Source organism: Sceloporus occidentalis, unplaced genomic scaffold (assembly GCF_023333645.1).
Source record: "Sceloporus occidentalis isolate IW3139 unplaced genomic scaffold, rSceOcc1.0.p SCAF_4, whole genome shotgun sequence".
NCBI classification, from domain to species: domain Eukaryota; kingdom Metazoa; phylum Chordata; class Lepidosauria; order Squamata; family Phrynosomatidae; genus Sceloporus; species Sceloporus occidentalis.
In genome coordinates this window covers 80891932-80919484 of record NW_028316984.1, presented here as the reverse complement: position 1 = coordinate 80919484, position 27553 = coordinate 80891932, and the positions used below count along the sequence as shown (strand labels likewise).

Genomic DNA, 27553 nt, shown 5'->3' with positions numbered 1-27553 from the left:
GAACATGTTGATGCAGTGGATGTTCTAGAAATGAAAATGCAGTGTTTACTAATGCTCAGGGACATACAACTCAACCCACTTCTTAGTTCGAGAGGCTTCCCTGACTTCTGTGCATACAGGTAAAGAGGCAGATTAGATTATTATATGTAGGGAACTGGCTTTATAAGGAAGGGAAAATGCTCAATGTCAGTGTGCCTTGCATAGGTATGCCTTATGTCGTTCTTGTAGCAAATACACTCATCCCTCCACATTTGCGGCTCTGACTTTTGCAGATCTGATTAATCACAGATTTTATTAATATGTTCTCTCTAGGAATCTCTAGGTCTTCCAGTGCAACTCTATGGTCAACTTCAACTAAAAGTCACACTGAAGGAAGGATCTAGAGATTCCTAGAGAGAACACTCCACCAGACATTTGTAGCTCCTCCAGTGCAACTCTATGGTCAGTGTCTGTCTGGCAGGTGTTGACCACAGAGTTGCACTGGAGGACCTAGAGATTCCTAGAGAGGTCTTCTCCCAGGTAAAAACCCAGTGTTTTTGTTATTTGTGGTTTTTCCACATTCACGGGGTCCTGTGCTCCTAACCCCAGTGAATGTGGGGGATTTGTGTAGCAGGGTTTATATTTTGGAGGAGGAAGGAAGGGACTTGAGATGGGAGCCAGCATGGGCTATGATTCTGGAGGCAGGGTTTGATTCCCCACTTGGCCATGGAAACCCATTGGGTAACTTTGGGCAAGTCACATTCTCTCAGCTTCAGGGGAAGGTGGCAATGGTGAACCTCCTCTGAACAAACCTTGCCAAGAAAACCCCATGATGGGGTGTCACTGTTACTCAGAAACAACTAGAAAGCACACAAAAATAACAACACACAACACAGGGACTTGAGGGCAGTGAAAAGGGGGGTAGAAGTTAGAGACAAAAGGCACCAACAACCCAGTCTAAATCCTTAGGGGCCCCCACATCTATCATCTGTGGGGGGCGCTTTGTGTATTCCTGCATGGCAGAATGGAGTTGGACTCGATGGCCCTTGAGGTCTCTTCCAACTCCATGATTCTATGATTCACACTGCAGAAATAAAGCAATTTGACACCACTTTAACTGTCATGGCTCCATCCCGTGAAATCCTGGCATTTGTAGTTTGGTGAGGTCAGGGTGACCAGATGTCATAACCACGGAGGAGGACAAGGCACCACAAAATGCCTGAAGATGCCAGCCACAGATGCTGGCCAAACGTCAGGAAGGAACTCTTCTAGAACATGGCCACATGGCCGGAAAAGCCCACAGAAAACGATGGATGCCGGCCATGGAAGCCTTCGACTTTGCACCACAAAATGTTGGGCATTTCAAGAAAAACGGAGGATGTTACAAAATAAAAGCTTAAACCACTGATATAAATGTAAGTTCATGCTTCTTAGTCATGCTCCAAATGTAGGGCCTGGAGAAGGAGGTCGCCTGGTGCCTCACCGAACTCCAATGGCTGTCAGTTAAAGTGGTATCAAACTGCTTTTATTTCTGTAGCCAGAGCCAGTGTGGCTCAGTGATTTGAGTCTTCGACTAAGGTCCAAAACACACTGCAACAATAGTCCATTCTGAGACTGCTTTAAGTGCCCTGGCTCAGTGCTAGGGGACTCTGGGAACTGTAGTTTTATGAGAGACATTGAGCCTTTTCTGTCAGGGAACTCTGGTGCCATAATAAACTACAATTCCCACAATTCCATAGCACTGTGCCAGGGCAGTTAAAGCGGTCTCAAACTGGGTTATTTTTGCAGTGTGTTTTGGGGCTAAGACTCTGGAGGCCTAGCTTGGCCATGGAGGAGACCCATTGGGGTGACCTTGGGCAGCAAGGGGAAGGCAGTGGCCAAACCCCTCTGGGCAAATCTTGCCAAGGAAACCCAGGGAGAGGTTCGCCGCCAAAAGACAGAAATGGTTGAAAGTAAGAGATTTTGACAAGCAAAAGGGCGGGGCTATTGGAGTCCTATAGAGACTTCCATGGGGACGCTCTAGCAATAGTTACTCTATGGTAATGCGGAAGTGAGTGAGCTGAAGACGGGAAAAGGGCTTTCTCGCCTTGTCTCTATGGTCAGGAAGCTGAGCCAGGCCCCGGCTCGTGACCGTCCAGGTGAAATGGGGGGATCCTACGGCGGCCACACGCGCGCGCCGTTGCCATGGAGACTCCTTGCCAACCGCCGCTCCCTCCTTCCGTCACGTGCTTTCCGCTTTCTCTCCCCTTCCTCCGTTGGAGGGATACGAAGGGAAGCCCCGACTCAGGGTCTCGTGACCGGCCAGCCTCCCATTCCCTTCCCTTCGGACCCTCCGAGAAGGGCCCCCTCCGGGAGCCCCTGCGGCCTGGTGGGCGTTGGTGGGAAGAAGGGCTGCCTCTCCTGTAGGCGGGGCAACGAGCCTGGTCTTACGGGTCTCGGTACCCCTCAAGGGGGGTCTTGTGGGTCTGTCTCATGGGTCTCAGCATCCCTCAGGGGAGTGATATGGGTCTCAGAGTGCCTCAAGGAGGGGCTCTTGGGAGTCTCCTAATCCTCCAAGGGGTCTTGTAGGTCTCAGAAGCCCTCAAAGGGGGGGGGAGGGGGTCTTACAGGTCTCAAAGTCCCCCAAGGGGGTCTTGTGGCTCTCAGAATCTGCCAGGGGAGGTCTTATGGTTCTCAAGCCCCCCAAGGAGGTCTTGTGTGCCTAAAACCCTGTGCCTTGAGAGGTTGCTCCGTTTTAAAATAAACACTCTCTCTGCTTTAGGGAACGCATTTCTATTCTGCCGGAGACTGAAAGGGGTAACATGGCTTCCCAGAATATAAAGAGACCTTGTAGCACCTTTGAGACTAACTAGAAGAAGTTGGCAGCATGGGCTTTCCTAGACATTTGAGGACGTAGACTTAAGTGTACAAAAGCTCATGCTGCCCACTTCTGTCTCTCAGTCTCGAAAGGGCTACAAGATTTCTTTTTATACCAGTTTTGCAGACTAACGCAGCTATATCCTTGACTTGCTTCCCAGGTGATTTTTCTTTCCTTCGTTTTTGTCCTCTCTCTTTGCAGATGGCGCCTGCTGCCCCCAAGGAAATAATGCTTCAGAGCTTAGCGCAGTTACTGCAGGATTCTGGTGAGGTTATGATGATTTGATGTGCTTTCCCATCACTGGAACAAGGAGCTCCTAGCTCTGAGTGACAGCCATTACATGGCCACACTTTGGGGTTTGAGGCAGAAGCTGTTGGTGGTGGCTGAATGAGGAGCTGTGGGAATGGCCTCTAGCAGACATGAGTGCTTTTTAAGCAGAAAGTGGAGAACTGTGCCTGCTGTTGTTGTGGTTGCACTGTGAGCCTTAAGTCATTTCCAACCTATGCTAACTCTAAGGCGACCCTATCATGGGGCTTTCAGACTCTTTCAGAGGAGGTTTGCCATTGCCTTCCCCTGAGGCAGAGAGCCTGTGACTTGCCCAAGGTCACCCGGTGAGTTTTGTGGTTGAGCTGGGAATTGAACCATAGTCTCCATAGTCCTATTCCATCTGGCTCTCAGAAAACAGTGCACTACTCCTCAGTAACTGGCATAAGTCAGCATTTTGTCTGCAAATATTGTCTCCGTGCTTTACACCCTGTAAGGTTAAATAAATACAGTAAATAAATAAATAAATTACATGCACAATTGTGATACTCAACTGAGAATCCCGTTGAATCTGACTTAAATCCTGTGTTGGGAGAAAGGAGGAGTATATAAGTTACTAAAACAAAACAAATTGTAGTTATCATATTTCTGTACTTCAGCTTGTCACCAAAGTAGAATACAGTGCGCCCGCGCCATACGCGGGCGCGCCATACGCGGCCTTGAGCATACGCACTCAAACCGCGGTGTGCGCGTGGGGCAGAAGGGGCAGCGCGTCCCATTCAATTGAATGGGTGCGCGCGCCCGTTGCGCCCCGCCTGCGCCGCCGCGCACGAGCCCCATTGTTTCCAATGGGGCTCGAGCATAGGCGGAATTCGCCTTACGCGGAGGGATCCGGAACGGATCCCCCACGTAAGGTGAGGACGGACTGTAGTGCTCCTGCCCTTCTTAGGTGGCTTATCCAAAAGGAGGAACACCATTACCTAATTTCTGGGAAGCAGCTTGTTCTCTGTGTTTTTTAATGTATTGGGTTAGCTGTGAGGATTTGCAGGTATTTTTAGGGGTGAGAAACATTGCAGTTTGGGAAGCCCTCCATATCGTTCCATTAAACCTGGCCATCTATATGTGAGCAGTAGCTGTGGTGCAGGAAAGTAGGGAATGCCCAGTAAATAAGTGTGCGATGAACCTAGAACTGAAACACTTTGGATAGCATCAACAAAAGCAACTTCAACATATTCTTCTTTGCTTATAAAGATGGGAAAGCTATGATGCCATGTTGTTAGACTTACATAGTATCAACAAGTTTTTCTTCATGGTGCAATAAGTTCATGTCGATCTGTTGCTAATGGTTCTCTCTTTTCTTTATAGGTGACTTGATTCTGGATGGTACTAGCACTTTGACTTTGTTCACATCCACATTGCAGACTCTCACTCAAATCTTTGAACAGCACCTACTGCCACGAAACCAGAATCATGGCTTCATAGCACTCTCATCACACCCTGCTGAAACATCTGCAATCCTTCAAGCCCAGTTTCTTTTTGATGTTTTGCAAAAGACTCTCTCACTAAAGGTGTGTGTTGAATTGCAAGGTTGTGAGTGGTGGACCTGTGCTTTCCTTTGGAAAGAATCTTATTCTTCTGGAGCTGTTGTGATAGACCAAAGTGCATGCAACCTCCCCACAAGCATTTCTGTGGCCCCCAGAGTCCTGTGGAGGGGGCAGGGGTGGGGGTTTCCAACATTTTTTGCAATTCTTTTTGCTTCAGAATGTCCCAGGTTGGAGGCTCCTTGGGCCTTCAAGGGATCAAACAAATTTTTTACAAAATGTTTGTAAAAAAAAATTCGGAACAATGTGTTTTGCCCTAGATTGTCCTCTAGACTACATGGGGGCATTTGCACCACATTTCCCCCCACCTCAGTCCTGTTTAGGCCCAAGAGTGGCCTGTTTTAAAGAAGACTTAAGCGCATTACAGACGCACCTAAAGTCTGTACTAGGGTTAGGAAGGGGCGTAGTAGGGTTGAGAAGGGGCGTCACTTCCTGACGCCCCTCAACCCCAGTACGGACTGAGTCCATACAAAATGGCGGTGCCTGTCCACACGGGGGGGGGGCGCCATTTTGATGTTGCGGACGCATAGCGTCCGGACGTTGCGCAGTGGAAGTGATACTGCGAGTGCGCGACTAGCGCCTTGCGGCGCCACTTCCGGGCCACAGAAAGAAGTGCCATTTTGGCACTTCTTTTGGCTGAGTCCAGGAACCGCGCAGTTTGGCCGCTGTGGTTCCCGGACGCAGCAACCGGCGGCGGTGGCAGAGCGCCCTTCTTGGGCATTCTGTAACACGCCATAATAAACAGGAAAGGCCTAAATACCACAAAGGCACCAGATCCCATCTTGGAAACTAATTAGGGTCCTGGTTAGTACTTGAATGGGAGACCACCAATAAATACCAGGTGCTGTATTTCAGAGGAAGGAACTGGCAAAACTTCCTTGCCTAAGAAAACCCAATGAAATTCATGGGGTCGATATAAGTCAGCATGTGGCTTGAAGGCGCATGCATGCACATGCACGCACATACACACAGAGAGAGATAGTGAACAGGAAGGTTTTTTTAGGGCTCTGTTAGGTGTAAAATGGCCTGGGGAGCTAAAAACATGATGAAAATACCCCCATGTCCCCTAGAGGGTCTTTGTTGGCTATATATTTATATATATATGTTTTGCAGTAGTGCAGGTAGTGTCCCCTAGACTTCCATAGTTGAGCGCCCCATAGAACTCAAGAGTATTATTCTGTAAATGTTGCACAACAGTCTATAAATTTGTGATTAAAATGATTTGCTGTAATCTTGTACAAATGAATCATTCTTAGTTTTTTGTCTTTAAATCTTAACATGACTTTAAACAACATGAAGTGTAGATAAACTTTTCTGATTAAGAAAAATATAAATAGGAAAAAAGGGGATGAAGTATCATTCAGGAAGCTATATATTCAATGAGCCTTCACAGGTGCTCTCTTTTCTAGGACAGAAAAGCATGCAAAATGCAGGATATGAAAGGTGTATAGTCATCCCTCCTTATCCACAGATTTTTTATCCACAGATTCAAGCATCCACAGCTTGAAAATATTCCAAAAAAGTATAAATTCCAAGTTTCAAACCTTGATTTTGCCATTTTATATAAGGGACACCATTCTGTATGCCATTATATTTAATAGGACTCGAGCATACATGGATTTTGTTATTCACAGGGGTTCCTCGAACCAAACTCCAGCGGATAACAAGGACCCACTGTATTGTTATTATACGAAGCTACCCTTAGAGCAGGGGTGAGCAACTTGTGACCATCCAGAGGTTGGACTGCAACTCAATCAGTCCTAAGCAGAAGAATTGATAGTGAGTGATGAAGGGTCATAGGTTGTAAATCCCTGCCTTAGACTGTATCAGACTATTCGTCCCTTTAACTCAGTACAAGTTGGCACCAATTCTAAAAGATTCAAAGACAAGGATGCTATTTCAGATGGTTGTATGTGGAAATACTTGACATTGAACCTATAGTTTAATGTGTGCAAAGAACGTGCTGACCAGTGGATCTTGCTCTAGTAATCTGTAGTGCCTCAAGAAATACTAATACTTTGCTTGATTACTAGGCCAGAGTCAGAAGACCTAGTTTTTCTCAACTGATGTCAAAACTTTACTGAAATATATCTTCACTGACATTCTTCTCTCTCTGGATTCAGGCAGTCTGGCAATTTGGTGCCGTAGCAGTCTGTACTTTGGCTATCATGCAGTATTGTGTGTGGCTGCATATTTAATGAGCTCAACAGCATTTACAACAGCTCTGATAAGAAAAGTATTAGATTGCCCCAACGGGTTTATTTAATGAAGAGTATGAAAGGTACTGACATTCCCAATTAAATGATAAAACATCTTGATTGTTCTCTACTTTGTTGTGTGGAAACTAGGGTGTGGGCACCAGCAGATTCAGCTATCCCTGACAGGCATAAGGCTGAGGGGGTGGTGAAAGATTGGCAAAGGAACTTGCTTCCTCTTGGCTGTAAATGTATATTCATGCCGTCTGTTCAAGCAGACAAAAAACAGATTGGGAGACTTGGGATGTGCTGGAGAAGCAGTTCAGTAATGCTCAGTGACTTGGTCTTAAAATAACTTAAGAGAAATGTTGTGGCAAAGATGAGGGCCAGTGAAAAGTAACTTAAGATATCTGATATTAAAGCAAGGAGTAGGAGTCTTGAATTTGTTTCTGTAACTGCTCTACAGGTTGTCAGCTTTGTTTGCAAAAAATATGTAGATTGGACAGTTTACATATTTACTAAACTTGCAGAATTGTTCAGATTTTGTAATCTAGGGTTTTTCTTTTGTTTCCATCTCTGTATTTATTGGGAATAGTAGCAGGACAAGAAGCCATTAGAAAAGAACAGAAGACAACAAATTTTGAACTTCGGTGGGGTATCTTTTTTCATGACTAAACCTCAGCAGAAACTTTTTGTGTCATCACTAAATTGCTTCTGGGATGGGAATAAAATCTGAAGTGTTCTACAATATGTGGAATGCTATGATCCCTTGCCATAGAGGTAATAATAGTTCATGATTGTTTCTAGGTAAGTGAAGAAAAGATTATCCAAAAAGGAAGTTGACAGAATGAAAGAAGCTTTCATTTCATGACTTGAGAAGGTGGTGTGTGGAAGCTGATGTGATGTCAGTGACAATGCTGTACATTTTGTTCTGTAATGAGAATACATCACATTCAAAAGGCCGAAGATTGGGATGAGGCTGTACACTTTGTTCTCTAAAGGGAATATGTGGCAGTCAGGAGGACTGAGAGCAATTATATGGGGCAGCCCACCAACATTAAATTGTTATCAGACATCATTCCTTGAAATATAGCTGATATGTGAGTTGTAATACAGGTTTTTCCCCCGCATAACTGCTAAATAGGCAGACCAGTCAGTGTATAAGCGATAAATGTTAATTAGCAACATCTGAAATGAGAAAGAAGGGCAAGGAATACAGCATTCATATTTGTATAAGTGATAGATGCTAGTAAATTCTCTCTTGCTGTCATGCCACCTGGATACATAGCGTCTTCTTTCTGTGAAATAAGCTTTATGCCACTAGTCAGTTCCACTAGCTACTGACTTCAATTTTTCCAGTAAGTTGTGTATGTTGTGTTGAATCTTTAAGGACACTGTTCATTTTATTTCCATTCTGCTGGTCATGGTTTATTTAACCAGAGCAGTGATGTTACTCAGATATGGACTGAATGTGTTTGCCACTTTAGTTATCTATGGTAAAATAATTGTGGGCCTTGTTAATGTTTACTTGAGTCAACACAAGAATTAATCTCTTTGTTCAACAGAGATGTTTGCAGAATCTGAGTCCTTGATTAACCTTTGAAACGTGCTGGATGAGGGCTCCCTGAAGCCCCTACATAGAGTCTGCCAATGTAGCCTTATCCCCAACAGATGCCCTGTCCAGTCACATGATGCCTGCATGTTAACCACTGCCTCAGATCTGTGACTGGGTGAATTGCAGTTATATGACATCATCCAGAAATACTGTCTAGATAAAGCGTGCTAGCATGATTGGAGCATATTTAGAGATGCTGATTATTTTGATTGACCAGCCTGCTAAAAAAAGAAAGGAAGAATGATGGTATCTGTGAGGCAGTGAGTTCACATCAGGGGCCAGATCTTAGGATTGGTATCTGATGCCCTCATGTTGGTTTATCTCTGTGCACCACCAGCTTCCATTGCATGCCTCTTTTCCCTCCCTAATCTAGTGTAATCTCTAAAATATTTGTAACTAGAGAGCATCATAAAATTTGATAGCATAGCTGTCTCAGTGATTACTGTTATTTTGTAAGGCTCCATCTATGTGTGTAACATGATAACATTAGGCCCTGCACATGTCTGCTCAGAAGTAAATCCTACTGAATTCAGTGGGTTTTACTCCTTGGAGAAGGCATACAGGATTGTAGCCTGAACTGTATTTCAAAGAGCATCTGTTTCACTTTGTTCCGTGCATAACCTGCTCTGTCATTTTTTGGCTTCAAAATGTCTTCATGTCCTTTTAGATCTTTGCCTTGTGGCCCTTGTTTGCTGTGGGTGAGACTTGTAACTTTACACATGCCATTATGATGTGATCTACTAGTGCAATGGCTCACTTTGTTCTTTTCAGCTATTAATATGGGCTTTAACTAAAAGTCTAAACAAAAAAACTTCATTGCAAATCATACTTAGTTCAGTTTGAATGGTTCTTCAGTAAAAAGAACAGTGGGTTACTGTCGGAACAATGAAGAACAGTGGTGGTGCTTTGTTGTAAGATACTGTGAGTCAGGGGCTGTTGTTCTTCACTTTGACTATCATAATACAATTGTGTTACATTAATTTTTGTATCCTGTTGCTCCAAAGCTTAAGAACATGGCGCATGGCACATTCTTTATTTCATTCTTCTAGCATTTCTGGTAGTTTAGGCACAAAAGGCAGACAGCTGGCGCTAAGTCAGACAAGGATCCCCCCTCCCTTTTTTTTTTTTAAAGCAGGCAATACAGGGAAGCCCTCCCTGGCTGCTGTTTGACCCATCAAAGAAAATATATGCATCTGAGTTTTTCCTAATGAGAGGCAAATACAGCTGGAGAGACTTTAACAGGGAAAAGATGCCTCCACCACTGTGATCCCAGTCCCATTGCAGCACACTCTTTTAAAAAAGAAGAAGGAATAATCAGTCAACGATTTGTGACTTCTTGTATGGTTTGACCCTTAATGAAGCTCATTGTTTGGGAGAGACTTGAAATGATCTGTTCCCTCACAACTGTGTTATTTTATCTACTTCTCTGCAAGAATTATTCGAATCCTTCCTTTGAACTTGGGCCTAATTTCATGTAGCTGAAAGGGAGATATGGCAGTATCTCCTCAGAGATGGCAATTTTTTTCCACAGTGTCAAGATGTAGTGAGGAGGAGTCCACTCAATAGGGATTTATGCATGGCATAATGAAGACTTTGTAGTAATGAGTTTTGGGGAGTAACTCTTCATAGGTTTGTTTTATGTTGTAAGTCCATGATGAAGTACTGATATACACTAGCTGACACAGGCCCGTTCCGCACGGGCGGAAAGTAAGGGGCGTCCTTTCTGGATGCCCCTAACCCTAGTACACGCAGAGCATGCACAAAATGGCGGTGCCCGTTCTACATGGGTGCTGCCATCTTGACGTCATGGATGCCTAGCGTCCGCATGTCGCGCAGCAGAAGTGATGCCACGAGTGCACCATTGGCCACTTGTGGCGCCACTTCTGGGCCCCAAAAAGAAGCCGCTTTTTGCGGCTTCTTTTTGTTGTGCCCAGGAATCACGCGGTTTGTCCGTTGCAGTTCCTGGACGCAGCAACCAGCGGCGCCGGCAGAGCACAGTTTTTGGGTTCTCTGTAACGCGCCACAGTAAGCTTCAAAGTATATAGCCAAATATCTCAACAACTCTCTTTCCATTGTATCCCAAGTAAACAATTACCAAAATACAATAGCATCATAGATTTCTTAGAATCATAGAGTTGGCAGAGAGCACAAGAGCCATCCAGTCGAACCCCCTGCCATGCAGGCATACACAATAAGAGTATTCCCGACAGATGACCATTCAGCCTCTGTTTAAAAACCTCCAAAGTAGGAGACTCCACCACTCTCCAAAACAGCATGTTCCACTGTCAAGCAGCTGTTACTGTCAGGAGGTTCCTCTTTATGCTGAGGTGGAATCTCTTATGAATGTTATAATTACAGAAAGCCCTTCACATTCACTGCGATTAAGAGGGCAGGATCACCATGAAAGTGGGAAAACTGTAAAACTTTTTTTTCCACCTGAGAGAACACCTTTGCCATTGGACTATAATTCCCAGATTCTCTGACTGCTGCCATACTCATTGTGGTTTCTGGAGACTGACATTCAGTATCATTTGGTGGTGGTTGAGACTATGACTCTGGATACTAGGGTTTAAATCTCTACTTGGCTGTGGAAACCCATTGGTTGACCATGGGCAAACCACACTTTCTCAGCCCCAGAGGAAGGCAAAGGCAAACTCTGAACAAATCTTGCCAAGAAAACCCATGATAGGTTTGCCTTATGGTTCCCATAAGTTGGAAATGACTTGAAGGTACAGAGCAACAAACATCGGGGGAGCCAAGGTTAGGAATCTCTGATCTAGAATATTATGATAGCAAAATGGGTCTTATTATAACTGGAAATGCTGAGTAAGGCATTACTCCAGACCATGGTGAGCAAAGTGCAGATTGTACGCCACATGTGGCCCCCAGGCCCACCCAAGGAGTCAGGTTTTGTTTTATTTCCCCCAAAATGCCCAGATTCCTTCTCTAGTGAGTGTAGAAGACATTTTCACATGCTTTGAACCTCCTTGGACTCCTCCAGGACTGAGAACAAAATGTGGAAAATTTTCAAAAACCTTTTTTGCCCACAAATGTCCCAAAATGCTTTCTATGGGCTCAGGAAGGCCCCATGACCCATAGTGTGTGGATTGCAAAAAATACAATCTTTCTTTCTTTTTACTCCTGCAAAAAGTGAGGCCCTCAAAGATCTCCTGCAGGGCCCTGGTCATCCAGAGCTGCTCATCCTTGCCCTGGACTATTATTTTCATGTGAAAAGCTAACTCCTAATGAAACTGACTTTCTGATGACCTGTGCATCTATTTCTCAGCATGTTAAATGTCAGTTCTTAGGGAAACTCAGTACTGGAACTCCGGTAACTACATATATAACATACCTAGTGATTTTTGGTAGCAGTTCATAATTGCACTTGCAGTTTTCACACTGCCTACAAGTTGTGCAGTTTGCGCCTGAGAAATGATTGAGGACTGGGCTGGCTGCTTTCTGGGTCCTTGGTAAAGAATGGGGATGGCCTATTGGGGATGGAACGGACTTTTAGTAGTGACCCCTGTTATTGGTGGTGGGATGGAATGATAATGGTGATTTACTTCATAGTGATTTACTTCTTCCTCCTGCTTCTTTTTAGCTCATTTATGTTCATGATTGTGCTCTGCCAGCTGCTGTGAAGATTTCCCCCTTCAAATCTTTGCGACGTCTAGAGGTGAGTACTGTTATAGGAGTCCTCTTCAGTAGAGGATAGGCAATTGCTTTGTTTCTAGCTGGAACATGAAAAGCTGTACTGTCTGCCACATATATACAGAATGATAAATGAGACTGTAGTTGAAATTTCATAACTAAGGTTTTGTCATGTTAATTAACCAATATTACTTTCCTTCACTGCAGTCTAAAGCAAGACATCTTAAATTTACTGTACATCTTTAATGTAAGAGATGCGGCTTTTATAACTTTGAGCAAATCTGCAAAATCCCATAGCCAGCCCTCAGTCTGGTAACCAGTTAGTGAGGGAAATTTGGGTTTAAGAATAGATTTATTTTTTGAAAAAAATTAACAGCTATTTTCTGCTTTTTGCCACCATCTCTAGCTGAAATGTGTTCCTTTACACTGTCTGCATGGTTTGCGGTTTATCTATTCCCAGTTGGAGGCTTTGACCTGTTCCAAATGTGTGAGCTCTCTAAAAGTAAGTGGTGATAGTCATTAGGTTGCTTTGCTCACTTTTGAGAGTTGAGCTCTTTCTTGAACAGGTTGTCATAACTGCAAACTACATTAGATTCTCAGTTTGGGAATGCTATGGGAAACTATTCACTGGAACAGAACTTGGTATGGTTGAAATAGTTTCCCATAGCCTCTTTGGGTTAAGAATCCCAAACTGAGAATCTAATGTAGTTTGCAGTTAACAACAGTCTTTTTCTTGATGGCTGTTTTATTTTTACTTTTGACATCTTGTTAGCCCATGGGCAAAAGGTTTTGATAAGGAAATGAAGAAAGCATTACATGCTTCTCCCGGCCCTCCCCTCACTGTACCTGTACATCTTCATTCCCATCATTGATCTGACTATATTTGTTTTTAATCCACCTTAAAGAAAACATTCATACAATGAATATTGTGCATAATTGGAGAGACTTGGTCCTGCAGAGCTTTTTAGTATTGCGTGGTTCTATAGCCAGTTGCTTGACAATATACCTTACCCAGAGCCACTGTTTGGTGTACCCCAGACGGTCGGTGTTCCATTTTTCCTTTCAGGTTTTGGGAGATAGGCAAGGGCACACAACATTTTATTAGCCATTTGGTGCTCCATCTTCGTAAAATAAGAGAAAGAAACCTGTTTCAGTGGTGGACAAATGGGTAGTATAAAAAATACCATAATATTTTAGCTTAAACCTCTTATTGGAAGAGACATTCCAATCTTTCAGAATGGGGACAAAAGCCAGTACAAAAAATAGAGGGTCAGCAAACAATGATGCCATGGGGAAGCTTGTGTGGTCTTTGCTGAAACTGAGGGAGATGGATTTGGGATTCCAGGAAGACCTTTCATCCCCAGGGCTGTAGGTTCCCCACCACTGTTGCAAAATGAATCATTACAGTGGGGCTTTCTGTCATCTAAACAGTAACCATTCTCAGAAGCTGTCAGTGAAATTAGATGGTAGTGATGCCATTGACCTGTTATCCTGTGATCCTTAAGTGAATATAAATGGAAAACCTGGGTTTGAATACTGAAGGTACATATATCTGATTCTGTAATTGGAACAGAGCTAGAACAGCCTCCTTGTGTTTGGAGCTGTTTTCTCTAGAGGATGGTCCAGAATCCAGAAGTATGGTCTCCATCACAACCTGATCTCTTTGTGAATGGCCAGCCATGAACAGGCAAAACTTCATGGTTATTCAGTATGTGTGCTCAGATGGAAAGACAGAGTCCTTCAAGGATATAGATATTGGAAGGGGCTGCCCAATGGAAAACTTGTTCTAACTTGAGACAAAAAGCTAGTGTTATATCAGTAACCCTTCTCCCTACAAAATTGATTTCTTGGGGAGATATATATTATCTATAACCTTGGGTTAGGAGAAACGCCCCCCTCCCCCACCTCATTAAACATTAAAAAAATCGGGGATCCCAACATTTCCTGTGCATTTCCTGCACTAGAATTAGCTAGTGAAAAGAAACTTGTTTTCAGTCACAGCATGGCATAGGCATTAGTTAATTGTTGCTAGTATTCAAACTGCTATTCAAGATTTGGCTTTGGGAGCTAGTTCAGATGTTTACAATCCTGAAGGCAAGATGTTGAAAAGGACACAGGGGGCAGCTCTTCCTTATTCACTTACCATTTACCCACCCTTATTCCTATAGGAGATTTTTTCTGAATGTGGAGGGGATCTCAGTTCTGCACTTCCTTGGCTGGAATTACAGACTGTCAACTTCAGCTATAATTCCATTGCAAACTTGGATGAATCATTGGTATGTCGGACCTGGGGGGGGGGTGACGGGGTAGGAAATGAGAACAGAATATTTCCTGATAGAGTACTGTAACAGAGGGTGATAGTATGCTTATTTCTAGCAGTCTTATATTCCCTTGTTGATAATGAGGTAAAGGAGGACTTAGGTTTAGAGCTGTTGTGCCATAGCTCATGACCTAGGGACAATGTGTTCCATAATTTTGCCTTAATTATCATCACTAATTTCTTACTTTTTCTTATTTCCGATAAGCAATTATTGAATGCTTTGAAGGCTTTGGATATTAGTCATAATCTCATCCAGGACTGTGAGCGCTACCTGACAGTAAGTATCTATAAGACAATAAGTGCCACCCTTTTGGAGCTAATTATGACTAGTTAATAAACTTTTTTCCCCCTTTGCTCCTGTCACTGACCCAGTTCATTGTATTCAGGCCATCTTGTAGAGTCAGTTAAGCTTCTGTTTTTGTGTGACAAAAACTTCTTTCATTGGAAACACTTGTCTTTTCACTTGTATGCTCAATCCAGTGAAGTCAAACACAGCTGAGATGGGGATGAAAAATGTTCTTTCTGATGTGAAAGGCTAGAGTTCTGTTTTTTCTGCATTCCTGGACATTTCTTGGCTACTGCTGTTCTTCTGAAGTTATTACTGTCAAAAGCCTGAACCAGACCCCCAATTCCTGCTCAGTCAAAGTCATCATCCTGTGGTTTCTCACTATTTGTCTTATATTTTTTGTTTCATATTCTCTTCCTTTATAGTAATGCTTACCTCTTCTGCTTCTTTCCCTTACAATTTCTATATTATTTACTTCACTGCTATATTTTTTAAAACAAAATGTGCTGGTAAGATAGGTTTTTCTGCTGGCAAGATGGAAACTAACGTAGTGGCATTTACACAGGAAGGGCTTAAATGGCAAAAGAACTTTGCTCTTGGATTGATTCAAACTTGCCAGTTTTTGGTTGAAAACTCTAAAAATTTAGCCATCATTCTTGTCTTTTATTTACAAGGTGGTCATTTTAAATACCTGAAGTGCCTTTCTTTATTACCTGCTCACAGTAATTATAGGTGGAAGTGATGCATGTCTGTGATCTAAATAAAAAGCCTTAGCAGAGAATTTTGTGTTGACAATAGTGTATATTGTTCTCCTTCGTTTGCTTAAATTTAATGATAGATTCTCTTTCTGCCCCCAACCTCTCAGTTTATTGAAGTTTCACTTTTTTTAGTATGAAAAAAATACATGGTACAACTTCAGGAAAGCTTGAATTTCTGAAGATCTTTGAACTTTGTGCCATGGTAATCTTTTGATTATCCCACAGCAAGTTTTCATCACATAGCATTTTAACTACAATGAGAGACATGCTTACTGTTTGTTAAAATCTGTCTCACCTATGTAATGCAAACTCCAGTTCATATTCAACTTGTCTGCCTTAGATTTATCGTATGTAATATTTAGACAATATGTATAAATGTCTTCTTAAAGAATGTTTTGTATTAGTTCCTGAAAATTAAAAGTGAGGTAAATTTTGGGAGATATCTGGTTCTAGGGGAGAGAAGAACAGGTCGCATTGCTCCATCATGTCCAGACCCAGCAGCTGGAGAAAGACCCTCCCTCCATCTAACTGTCACTGCTGTGGCCTTGGAAGGAGGAAAAAAACTTGCATGTACAACTCCATCAAGCCTAGGCCCAGCAAGTGATGAAAAGTCTTCCTTCCATCTCAGCTGCAACTGCTGTGGCCATGGAGGGAAAATTATTATTATTATTATCATCATCATTAAGATTTCCTTATGAACCTGGCAGGAAAGCATGCTTATTCTAATGTGGGGTATGTTAAAACTGAATTTACCTTATGTATACATTTTTTTTTTGGTAAGTAACTCATACCCCACTCACTTGCTAGAGCTAACATTTATATTGGTCTTTAAAGGACTGTTCATGTGGAGGTGCATTGGATCCTTGCTCTACTACCGTAGAATGGATCTTTTCTAATTGAAGTGTTTCTGCCCCCTTAAGCTTTTGCTTATGTTTTAAAACTATTATCTTGCCTTTCTACTAGGATTTTAAAGACAGCTTCAGTTTAAAAATGTGAATTATTGGCAGCCAAATTAACTATTACAGTAAATGCTTTTAAGATGAGAAGCAGTCTGTCTATTGGAGGAATTGCCAACCCTCCTTGAATGCTGCTTCCACTTGCCGTGAAATTACTGTCATTCTCACTTCTAAATACCTCATGTGGCTGTCATGTGCTTGTTTGGGCAAGTAGAGAATTTAGGTCATGTGCAACACTGGCATATTCATCTGAACATTTTGAGATAAAGAAAGCGTCTGCCAAGAACTCTTAATCTTTGTGCTGTCATGAGCCATAGTGTTCTGAGTTTTGCTGTTTGGATTGGCTAGAATTAGCTTGTGTTGCATCACTTGAGGTACTTTTTAAGGGTGTTTTGCATGATACAGAAGACGAAAGAGTGAATAAAGGGGAGAAAAGTATAGATGAACAGTGTTGAAATTTGCCACCTTTTCTCAACAGGTGCTGACAGAGCTGGAATACTTAAATGTGGCCTATAACTTCTTAACTAAAATGCCTGAACTTGGGCTTCACAGCCAGGCTAAATTGGTGACCCTGATTCTTCGTTACAACCAGCTTGATAGCATTAATGGTAAGACTGTACAGGCAAATATAAAAAGTAGTCTTGGAAGTGGGTCAGGGTCATACTGAATTGGAGGCAGGGCACTACAGGGTGTTTGATGGGAAAGGTCTTGACCTTGCCTGGCTTCTTTCTCTGCAGGTGTGGAACAGCTACCAAGCCTTCAGCATTTGGACATTGCCTATAACTTGCTGCTGGAGCACTCTCTGTTAGCACCATTGTCCTTGCTGCACAACTTGAGAAGAGTGAGCAATCATTTTGATTAGGGATTAGGACAGATAGATAAGGCATGGTTTGTGTTAAACTTGAACACTCTTTAAAAATCTGGAAAAAGAATTTTGCCAGCAATGATTTCAGTGCACTCGCTGATAGGTGCCTATCTCTATTACAGTTGTAATACATATGGCATCTTACATGGCTGTGGAATCACAATTTGGGAAGGGATCAGCCAAAATCAAGCCAAATTCTTTATTGGTTGTAGAGTACTAGACTAGGATTTGAGATGTTAGACTTCAGATCTCCACTCAGGTGTGAAACTCATTGGGTAGCCTTGGGCCTGTTGCCATATGTTAGACTAATTTTTCCCATAGGATTGTGGTGAAGAGAGGGGAAGACTTTGAAAGCCACCCACAACTTTTTAATGGAAACATAAAATAATGTCATAGCAACGCAGGACTGTTGCAGTGCTAGAAAATGATATCAAGACAGGATTTTAGCTGTTCATAGTGATAAGTTTTTTAAAATGAAACAGATGGCATTATTTTCCCCACAGCTGCACTTGGAGGGAAATCCTTTATGGTTCCATCAGAATCATCGACTGGTTACCATAATGTACTTGTCTCCTAGAGCTATTTCCTGCAATGTGAGTACATATAATTTGCACAGAAGTTCATCATAGTTCAAAAATATGGCAGCCAGACTGGTTGCTGGTACATCTAGAGCCGACCATATTACACCTATTCTAAAGTCTTTGCACAGGCTGCCAATTAGTTTCTGAGTGTAGTACAAGGTGTTGTTATAACCTTTAAAGCCCTACATGGCTTGGGTCCACCTTATTTGAGGGAGCACGTTCTTTCATACGATCCACCCTGCACACTTAGGTCCTCTGGTATGAATCTACTGCAGCCTAAGAAGACCAGGCTGGCTGTAGTTACCCAGAGGGCCTTCTCGTCTGTTGCTCCTAAACTCTGGAATAGCCTGTCTCCTGTCTGAGGAGATCTATCATATTACTACCCTTGACGCCTTTAAAAAGGCTGTCAAGACAGATCTCTTCCGGCAGGCCTTTCCAGACTGACCTCCCACTGCACTGACACTGACATGGATAGCCTTGTCATCCCTCAAGATCTCTTGCTTCTAGTTTGTTGTTTTGATGATCTTGCTATTTTATCTAATTTTAACTTGTTTTTATGTTGTTCTTGATTTGTTTAATTCTGTTTTAAGAGAGGGAAGGGTAGGGGATTATTTAGTTTTTGTGGGTTTTTATATGTACCATGTATTTTATTGATATTTGTTCATTTTGTAACTCGCCTCGATCCGTAGGGAGAGGAGAGATATAAATAAACATTATTATTATTATTATTATCTTCAATACAAAGAATAACTCTTAAAGGTCAGCACTGTCCAGCCATTTATGCTGAGGATGAGAACTGTGTGGCCCTCCAAGAGGTTTTGGAGTTCATGCTTCAGTATCCCTTGGCCAGCATAGCCAATAGTGAGGATTGCTGGAAGTTTAAGGGCAACAACATTTGGAGCACTGCACATTTCCCACCCCTGGACTATTCACAGCAAACAGAAAGTAAATTTTATGATTTATTGCACTTCAACATGAGCCACAATGTTCATCTATCTTCAAGGTGTACTGTTTGATGTTGATCTTCATATATTTATGTTTGCCACATAGTGTCATAAAATAAAGGCTTTCCCATTTCTGTGGCTGCATAATTGACACAGTTGTGCCAAATACTTGGCAGTCATAGGGGTTGTTCCCACTTAAGATTTGAAACGATTTAAAATACAACGTTTTTAATAAAATCGATTCAAAATAACACTGTTCTTATCCCGCTATCCGAATCGCTTTGTTCATCGTTCCCATCTGGTTATTTAAATCAAAGTTTTTACCTGCAAGCGTTCCTACTTGGCATGAAATCGGTGTTTAAATAAAGCGATTCTTCTCCTCCATACCTTATTTGGAGCTGTCAATCAATAGTACGTCAGAATGACGTAACGTTAATCCGGAATATTTGGAAGCGATTTATCTTTTGGCATCGTTTCCATTTCATTGACTGTTTGTGAATTTAGCGAATTTATGAAAGCGAATTTAGGAAACCCAAGCTCTTTCCAGAGGAACTATGGGATAGGTTTTGCATGACAGCATCCCCTCTTCATGTCTCCCAAAAGACAGCCAGGGAGAATCCCTTCAGAGAGCCCAGAGATCAATGAAGGAGGCTGCTGGAAAAGCAGGGAGGGAGCACTCTTCCGAAAGATTCTCTTTCCAGGGTTGGAGGAGAAGGCAGATTCCATTTGAGAAAGGGAGAGAGAAAGGCTCTATCCCCCCCCCCCCCCATTGATTAGAGCCCTTCCCTGCCTGGGCGAGATCAGATGTCTCCTCGCGAGGAGCCATCCCTTCCCTGCCTCTCCTCCGTTAGAAATGGGCTCTCCCCACACAGAGGGGAGGTTGCAATCCACCGGGGGAAGCCTTGAGCAGCCGGGACTTCAGGTGTTTAAAGCGCTGAAGAGATTAAGCGCCTGTAAACCATTAAAATAAAAAAAAATAATAATCCTTATCTCTTATTGAAAGACCACAGCGGGGTGAGGGAAGCAAAAATGGCGACAGCCAGATGGATGGGGACAGAAAGGGCAACTCCCCCAAGGCCAGCCCCATCGCAGTCCGCTCCTCCCATTCATCTAACGCAATTTCAAAGGCTGTCGTTCCTATTTAAATGCTCCGGTTCCTAAATCGAATCAATGGAAAAATGTAGGTCGGACCCTAGTGTTTTTTTAACACGCGTTAAATGAGGAAAACTCGATTCAAAATTTTATTCCGCTCTACAATTCGATTTGTAGTGGGGACGATTGCGGGTTGCTCTAGAACCGTTCTAGGTTTAAATCGGATCCTAATAGGAACGCCACTCCTTGGATTCGATTCAGAACGCGGGGTTTCACCTAGTGAGAACAACCCCATAGAAGATGGTGCTATCTTTTCTTCTTCCACCCCAGGCATAAAGGGAGTTTATTCAGGCACACCATAGTTCAGGTTGACCAAAGGGAAGAAATACTACAGAAGAGATGTGGGCCTAAATACAATTTTTTTGTTAATAGGTCTACTTTACTTGGGACTAACAGTTGGATGTAGGCTGGAATTTGTCAGTCATCACACCATGGCAGAACTTGAGACTCTCATGACCACATGGTGTGTGTAATCCTCTTCTCCATGGAGCACATAGGTTCTCCCAGCAGTCCTAACTCAAAACAAAGATGTGAGAACATAATCTGTTTTGTGGTACGGTAGTTTCCTTTATGTACATATAACAAGGTATTGTCTGCACTGAATGAAAAGGGTTCTGTAGAGTCTTAGGTGGATATCTTTTGCATCATTTGCTACCTGATCTTTGTAACTAGGGGGAACCAGCAACCCTCTGCAAGTCAAGTGTATGCTTTAACGCTAATCTGTGGTCCATTCCTGAAAGCAAATTATCAGTTGAATGCTACTGCCTATCAGAACCGAACTGACAACTTCCAGTTGTCTTATGTTGCTGCCCCGTGTGGTGAATACTGCTTACTGCTGAAGTCACGATATGAAAAATGAAACTGCTCCATGAAACTTAATTCCATTTGCTGAAGTGGGTTCAGTTCCTTGCGGAAAACTGCTTTGCCAGTTGAAGGGAGTTTCAAAAGCAGTTTATGACATGACATGGGGATATATTGTTCAGAGGATAGCCCCTCTGGCCAAGGTAAAAAACATTAATTGTCTTTTAACTCTAGGCTCTCAGCACAAAGTATCAGGGCAAGTCCTTACAGTTTTTGTTTTTATTAATATACATTGTTCTGTCCTTTGCTAACTGTGTCCTGTGAGTATTATAATTTTCTCTGAAGTCCATCTGTCTGCAAACAACAAGTTCTTGTTTTTCTCTATTGTGATTGAATGTGTATATTCTGTGGCTGAGGACTGTACCTTGTGCCCAAAAAAAGGGTTGGCAGATTTGAACACCTTCTGGTTTTCTGTTTGCATCAGAGCTGGTGGACTTACTGATGGTAAGATTTAGACACCAGTATCTTTGAGACAAGAGTTTGAATCCTGTTGATATTTTAAACATGTGTAACATCCCATACTGAAGTGATTAGGTTTTTTTGTCTGGTGTGCAGTATCCATATTCAGTTCAAGATCAGAGTGGCACATGTGGTGCTGTTGCTCATGAAGATGCACATTCTCATCTGATGCATATCCATCTATGTCTGGTGAAAATGGTGGCAATAACTCCTGCAATTGTACACAGTCATGTTGCTAGGGTTGGTGTCACCCAGTGCAGGTGCCCAGAAAGGACTTTCAGGGGCCCACAGTGGACCACCCTGCCCTCCAGCTTCCTTACTTGTACTGCCCTCTGGCTGGCCAGATTACTGGTAGGGGGCAGCATTGTAGACTTTCAATAGCCCATTTTGGGTTTGGTTCAGCTACTCACCCAGATCCAGAAGGCACCACACACCCCTCCAGCAGCAGTTGATGGGGAGTGCTGCAGCTACCTGGCAGCCCATTCCGCGTCTTGTGCTGCTGCTGGGCAAGCAAGAAAGGAAGATGGCACCCTTTCTCACTTGCCCAGAAGCCACGCCAGTCCCACTGGATGTACCACACCACTGGATGTACACCTCCTCCCCAAGGTGTGCACTCCCCGCACCCCGCTCATGACACCCCTGGTAGTTTGGTTGCACAACATTGTCATTGAATATGAAGATCATGTAACAAAATCAGTGCCTAAATCTGCATGGGGAGATGTAGGATCTCAACCAAGGAGATTTTTCTGTCCCCCATTCCCACACTGACTCACTGCCATAATCTCCATTTTCATGAGTGAGAGGCTGCATCCTTTTGCCAAACTCAAGAACCTGATCTCTCTAACTGTGAACTCTGTACAGTTTCCATTTGTGATAAACAGCCTTTTTGGAGGGTTTGTTACACAGTAACAAGGAAATGGGGGTGCTGATATCCTACTGATCATGGTTTGTTCTTTTACCAGTTACTTCTTGATGAGGAGTCACTGTCTATTGCTGACCTGCGGGTGAGTAGGAAAATAGATTATCACAGCTTTCAAAGGGTAACATTAAGAGGAGATTTTAAAAAGGCAAAGAATCACTTTCTGATGAAAACAATCTTATCCTAGACGTGACCTAGAATAACAGAAAACCAGTCATACCTCTTCTGTACTAAAGAAAATGTTTAGCTATTTGGTATCATGCACTCAAGATTTGAAACAACATACAGACCCCCAAGATACATGATGAATTTTTGGAGAAATCCTTTCTAAAGATGAACTAATTATTACTTTTGACTACTGTGCTATATTGAAACGATTGTAAATGCCAGTATTTTCAGATTTTTAAAAAAAAAAATTAGACTCCTTTGAGACCTCATTTCTGCGTGATGGCTTTATACCAACATACAGAACTATTCAAAAATCACTTCCTAGCTACCCTTCAAGAAAGAAGGATTAAAAAGAGTAGGAAGAAGCCCTTGAATAGGCTACCTTATTTCTTTACAGCTCATTCTGCCTTTCAGAATCATTCAAAACTGGATCAGACTGTTGTTCAGCCACTCTACACTCCAGCCTCAGAGAGGGCTCTGACAGACCGCAGTGCCCTGGAAAGTTCTTGTGCTGCAGACCAAAGTGACAGCCAGTCCCCTGGAGAACATAGATTTGCAAGACTCCCCACACAGAAGAGAACTAAGGTGGTTCTGCCATTGGGAGCATTTGGGTTTTGGAGCAAGCATGGGTGGCTGAGTGAGAGAGAGAGAGAGAGAGAGAGAGAAGAGGCTATTCTGTCATTGGTGTCATTTAGTAAATGATTGGTGTCAGAAATAAGAGGCTATTCTGATATTGGTGTCTTGTGCTAACTTGCTAGAAGAGTGGAACAAGCTTTTAACTCTATACTCTTCCAGAAAAATGCACAGTATGCTGTAAGATCTCTAATAATAAACTAATAGAGCTTGTGCAGTGTCCTGGAAACCTTTTCCTGCTGGGTTTTTTTTTTTTTTTTTTGGGAAAGTGATAGGGATGGGGAGAAAACTTTCAGATGTATTGCTGTTTCTGATTACAACCTAAAATCAGACCAGAGTTTCAAACACAACTTTATAAGGCCTTCTTTCCAGGGGTGCAAAGCAATTATGACAGTGTTACGATAATGCTATCACTAAGGAGCCTGAGAGAGTCACTTCCAGCCTCTATTTACAGGTTGTCTCTGTTTTAGGGGAAGGTTAAAGTACGCAGGGCCAGCATTTCAGAGCCCAGTGATACAGAACATGAGAACAGAGTGTTGCCCCTCTCAGCAGGTAAGATGTTAATTACAATGGAACCGTCACCTAGGACTGGGTGTGCATGAGACAGTTTGCAAATTATGTGGATATCTCTCTACCCACAGGCTTAGTTCGGCAGCACCAGGCAGAGATGGAGCGCATGGACAGCTTCCGGGATCGCTTTGGGGCACACTGGCTCCAGTATCGGCGGCACTTGGAAGCAGATGGACAGGCTGGGCTTCTTACTCCCTCTGGTAGTCCCACAGTGGAATCCCCAGACAGCACAAGTGAGGCCTCTGAGCAGAGTGAGAGTCAAGTGCCAGAGGACATTCCTGATACAGATGAGAGAAAGGACCTGGACCTAATGCAAGTTGATAATGTGGTGGAATGTCTCAAAGCAGAAACAGAAGTGAATGTGCTGGCAGCTAAAGAGCAGGAGGAAAATCTAGAAGGTAAATGGTGCTCCTCCTGGGCCACTTTACATTTCCAAGGGTAAGTGAGAGGCTGTAGGCATTCACCCTCTGCATAGGGTTAGCTCAGAGGATTCAAAAATGGCTCCACCTGTGGGCCAGTGAGCATGCTATCTCATAGTATTCCTAGTCCTAGCTTTCTTATTTCTGTCACTGCTTGCTGAGTCCTGTCCCAGCTCAGCCATTTAAATCTTTGAGTGCCTGAGCTTGCCTAAGTAGATGTGTTTTTTCTAGTGTAAGCTTGCTCACCAAGAAATCTGCTTTGATATCATCAGAGCATAATATCTCTGATACTTCCATTGAATAATACAGGAAGTGCTTGCTGAAATCATGCTCATCACATTTCTTGTAAAATCTTATATCATGCCCTTGTTAGAGGGAAGATGTTAGAACCTGAAAGTGGTTCCTGTCAAACTTACATAAGATAGAGTCATAGTCTAGCACAGAGTTTAGTGTATATTAGTTCTCTTGAAATAAATAATGTTAAGCACTACAGCACTGTAGGATTGTTGCCTAGGTGGAGATTCCAGTCCTGTGCTGCCTCCTGGAGTGCTGATATTTCTCTCTTCATCTTTTAGGTCCCTATTTATGTATTCCTGATAAAATACTAAATTTTTATAATCCCAACTTCCATTATTTCCCTATGGTGGCAGAATTCTGTTTCTTGCCAAACAAGCATGGCTGGGGAGTAGTGGTGATTTTGGGGTTACTCCTTGTATTTTTTTCTCAATGTTACTCCTGCAAAAACCTCTTACTCCTTTACTCCTACTCCTCAGCCCTGGGCAAAAACCCTAGTTGCTTTGCAAGGCTGGTGTGTGTGTGTGTGTGTGTGCGCGCACACACGCGCATGTACACGCACAAGTATCTCTCTTTGCCTCCCAGTCCCTTACCCAGTGTAGTATAATAAAATTGTTTCTGGGTGTTTGCATGTACAATATAATAATAGGAATAAAGACTAACAAATATATTTTGTTATTCTTTATTCCTACTCCTACTCCTGAAAAAAGTCTTACTCTTTTACTCCTTATTCCTACTTCCCAGCCCTCCAAACAAGTTAAATTGAAAGCCAAGTGCACAACCAGAAAAATATGACAGCTGATGGAAATCATGCAGATTTCCATCTTGCATAAAAATCTGATCCATTGTATATTTGTCGTGGAGATCACACAGAAGGACCAGCACAGTTCTCTTTAAACACAGGAAGCTTATCTAGTCTTATTTGCTTTTAAACATCCTGGTTCGTTCTTAATTAATCAGGGAACTGAAAGCTGTTTGCTTGTAAAAACCAGTTTGACTGTTCCTCGTTCTGTGTTTCCTTTCTTCCCCTGATCACCAAATGAATGCATAGTGTTGACTTGAGTAGAATTGGTCTGGTTCTCTGTTTCGCCTAAGTGCTGAACAATCTCTTCCTACCTTGTTGTGCTTTAGAATTAATGTTTCCTCTGAATCTACTAGCATGATTTTGTTGTTGTTGTGTGCTTCTAAATAATGTTTGACTTAATGCAACTCTGAGGCGAACCTATCACACGTTTTTCTTGGCAAGTTTCTTCAGAGGAGGTTTGCTGATGCATTACATTTTTCCCTCAAAGGAGTTCACAGTGACTACATGTCTCTTAAATAATGCTGGGAGTGGAGTGGTCAACACATACAGGTATATTGATCTGGGATTTCAGTTTAGGTTCATTATAATCCCAATTCCAACATTTGTGGAGCAATATTGCATGATGAAATGCTGGAAGAAAATCCTTTGCTTTCATCATGATTGCGGTGAAGGAGCCATGCTTGTTCCATTGCTAACAGTATGTTATTCAGCTTCTTTTCTTTTCTAAGTAGTTAGTCAATCAAGTCACAGCCTACACTGTCCACTTCCTTGTGGCTTAAAGCTCAGGAACATGGATCAGATGGGCTGAGGGGTGGGAGTCCAAGGGAGTTTCTTAAACTCCATGTAAAATTTCAAATCCAAATTGGAAATGCATATTAAAGAATATAGTGAGAAAACAAGGGAAAGGAGACAGGTACAAAACTTAATAAATTGATAACACCCTTGCTAAGCAGTTTGGGGAAGATGGAGCATACAAGGAACACCTTTAATGTGCAACAGCTTTGGATTCTCAGAGGTGTAATAACAGAAGACAAAAATTAAAGGGAGCCCAGTCCCTTTTTCTTAGGATGTATGCCAGAGTAACTGGCAGGTATGACTGCCTGACTTGCTTCACCTGTTACCAAAATGGCACATAAACAAGGTGACCACTTCTCAGCATGACTTGAGAGTGTATGTGTAAGACTGGCTAAGAAGGTGTGAGCAAGAAAGCAAGCAAGCAAAAATGTGGAGCTGAGCACATGTGTGCATGTGTGTGAGTAAGAGAGAGGCTTGTGTATGTCACAAACAAAGAATTACAGGAATTCTGTATAACACCTTTTGGCACTGAAAGAAATTCCTCTCAGAAATGGGTCTGCATGTAAGAGAATGAGTGTGAGTGAACATGTTGGGGAAAAAGTGAGAGCAACAGTGACTTCAAAAGCGTGAGAACATGGGTGACAGTGTAGGGCAGAAGCCAGCCCAGGCTCACTCCATGCTCTAGTGACGCATAGGGTGTGGTATGTTTGCACCATTCCTCCTTGGTTGGTCTGCTGGCCAGCTATTTAGCTCAACATGGCTTTCGGGAGCGGAGCTGCTGAGGCCATTTTGCCTTTACCTCTGAGGGTTCCCAGCCAGAGGCTGGCAGGGACAGCAGCCCCAAGCAAGGGGTGCCCCAAAATGAGCAGGCATGGTGGTTGAGACTGCAGTGTTTCATCTTGAGAACCAGGGCGCCTTCTCTTCCCCATGCTCCACTTTTCCACGTTCTTTCTCTTCTTCCTCCTCCGCCTCCTCTTCCCTCATGCAAAGTGGCTGCTCTAAGCATTCTCCTTGTCTATCTCTTCCCATCCAGGATGCACAAGTTTAGGAAGCAGAGAAGAAGGAAGTATCAGGGCCTCCAAGTGAGCAACTGTTACGTCCTTCCCCCAGAGTTGCACCCCACAGATTGAGAACAATTGATATAATTTATTTAAGTGTTGGATCAATACCTGTTAAAACTTCTTCAACCAGTGGTTTTTATTACTTCTCAGCATTCACTATGGGCTGTAAAATCCTGCTGTTCTTTTATTATTATTATTAACCTTTATTTATGAAGCGCTGTAAATTTACACAGCGCTGTACATGCAGTCTTTTTAGTTAGACGGTTCCCTGCCCTCAGGCTTACAATCTAAAAAGACATGACACAGAAGGAGAAGGGAGTGGTGGAGGGAAAGGGTAAGAGGTCCAGCAGTTCCTCTCTACCTCCAAGGCCTGGACCAAGGCAGATGGACTGGAGGGAGGGCTTGGCTTCATAATGGAGGCGCAGTGGTTAAATGCCTGTACTGCAGCCATTCACTCGAAACCACAAGGTTGCGAGTTCAAGACCAGCAAAAGGACCCAAGCTCGACTCAGGCTTGCATCCTTCTGAGGTCGCTAAAATGAGTAC

The 27553-nt window shown here is 42.9% G+C and overlaps 1 protein-coding gene across 6 annotated transcripts in view; it reads left to right on the top strand.

The window, feature by feature from the left end:
* The first annotated feature begins 2061 nt into the window (after positions 1-2061).
* The window catches only part of STK11IP (serine/threonine kinase 11 interacting protein), a 39238-nt gene continuing 13746 nt past the window's right edge, over positions 2062-27553 (top strand). The window contains exons 1-14 of one of the 6 annotated variants that reach the window (XM_089520500.1): positions 2062-2117; positions 3038-3101; positions 4466-4668; positions 12113-12187; positions 12569-12664; positions 14331-14438; positions 14688-14759; positions 16961-17090; positions 17220-17323; positions 17851-17940; positions 22307-22348; positions 22846-23016; positions 23535-23616; positions 23706-24032. In XM_089520500.1, coding sequence (XP_089376626.1) covers positions 3038-3101; positions 4466-4668; positions 12113-12187; positions 12569-12664; positions 14331-14438; positions 14688-14759; positions 16961-17090; positions 17220-17323; positions 17851-17940; positions 22307-22348; positions 22846-23016; positions 23535-23616; positions 23706-24032 — 1564 coding nt within the window. In that variant the 5' untranslated portion in view covers positions 2062-2117. The other 5 variants (XM_089520499.1, XM_089520502.1, XM_089520505.1 and 2 more) reach the window with 5 other exon arrangements.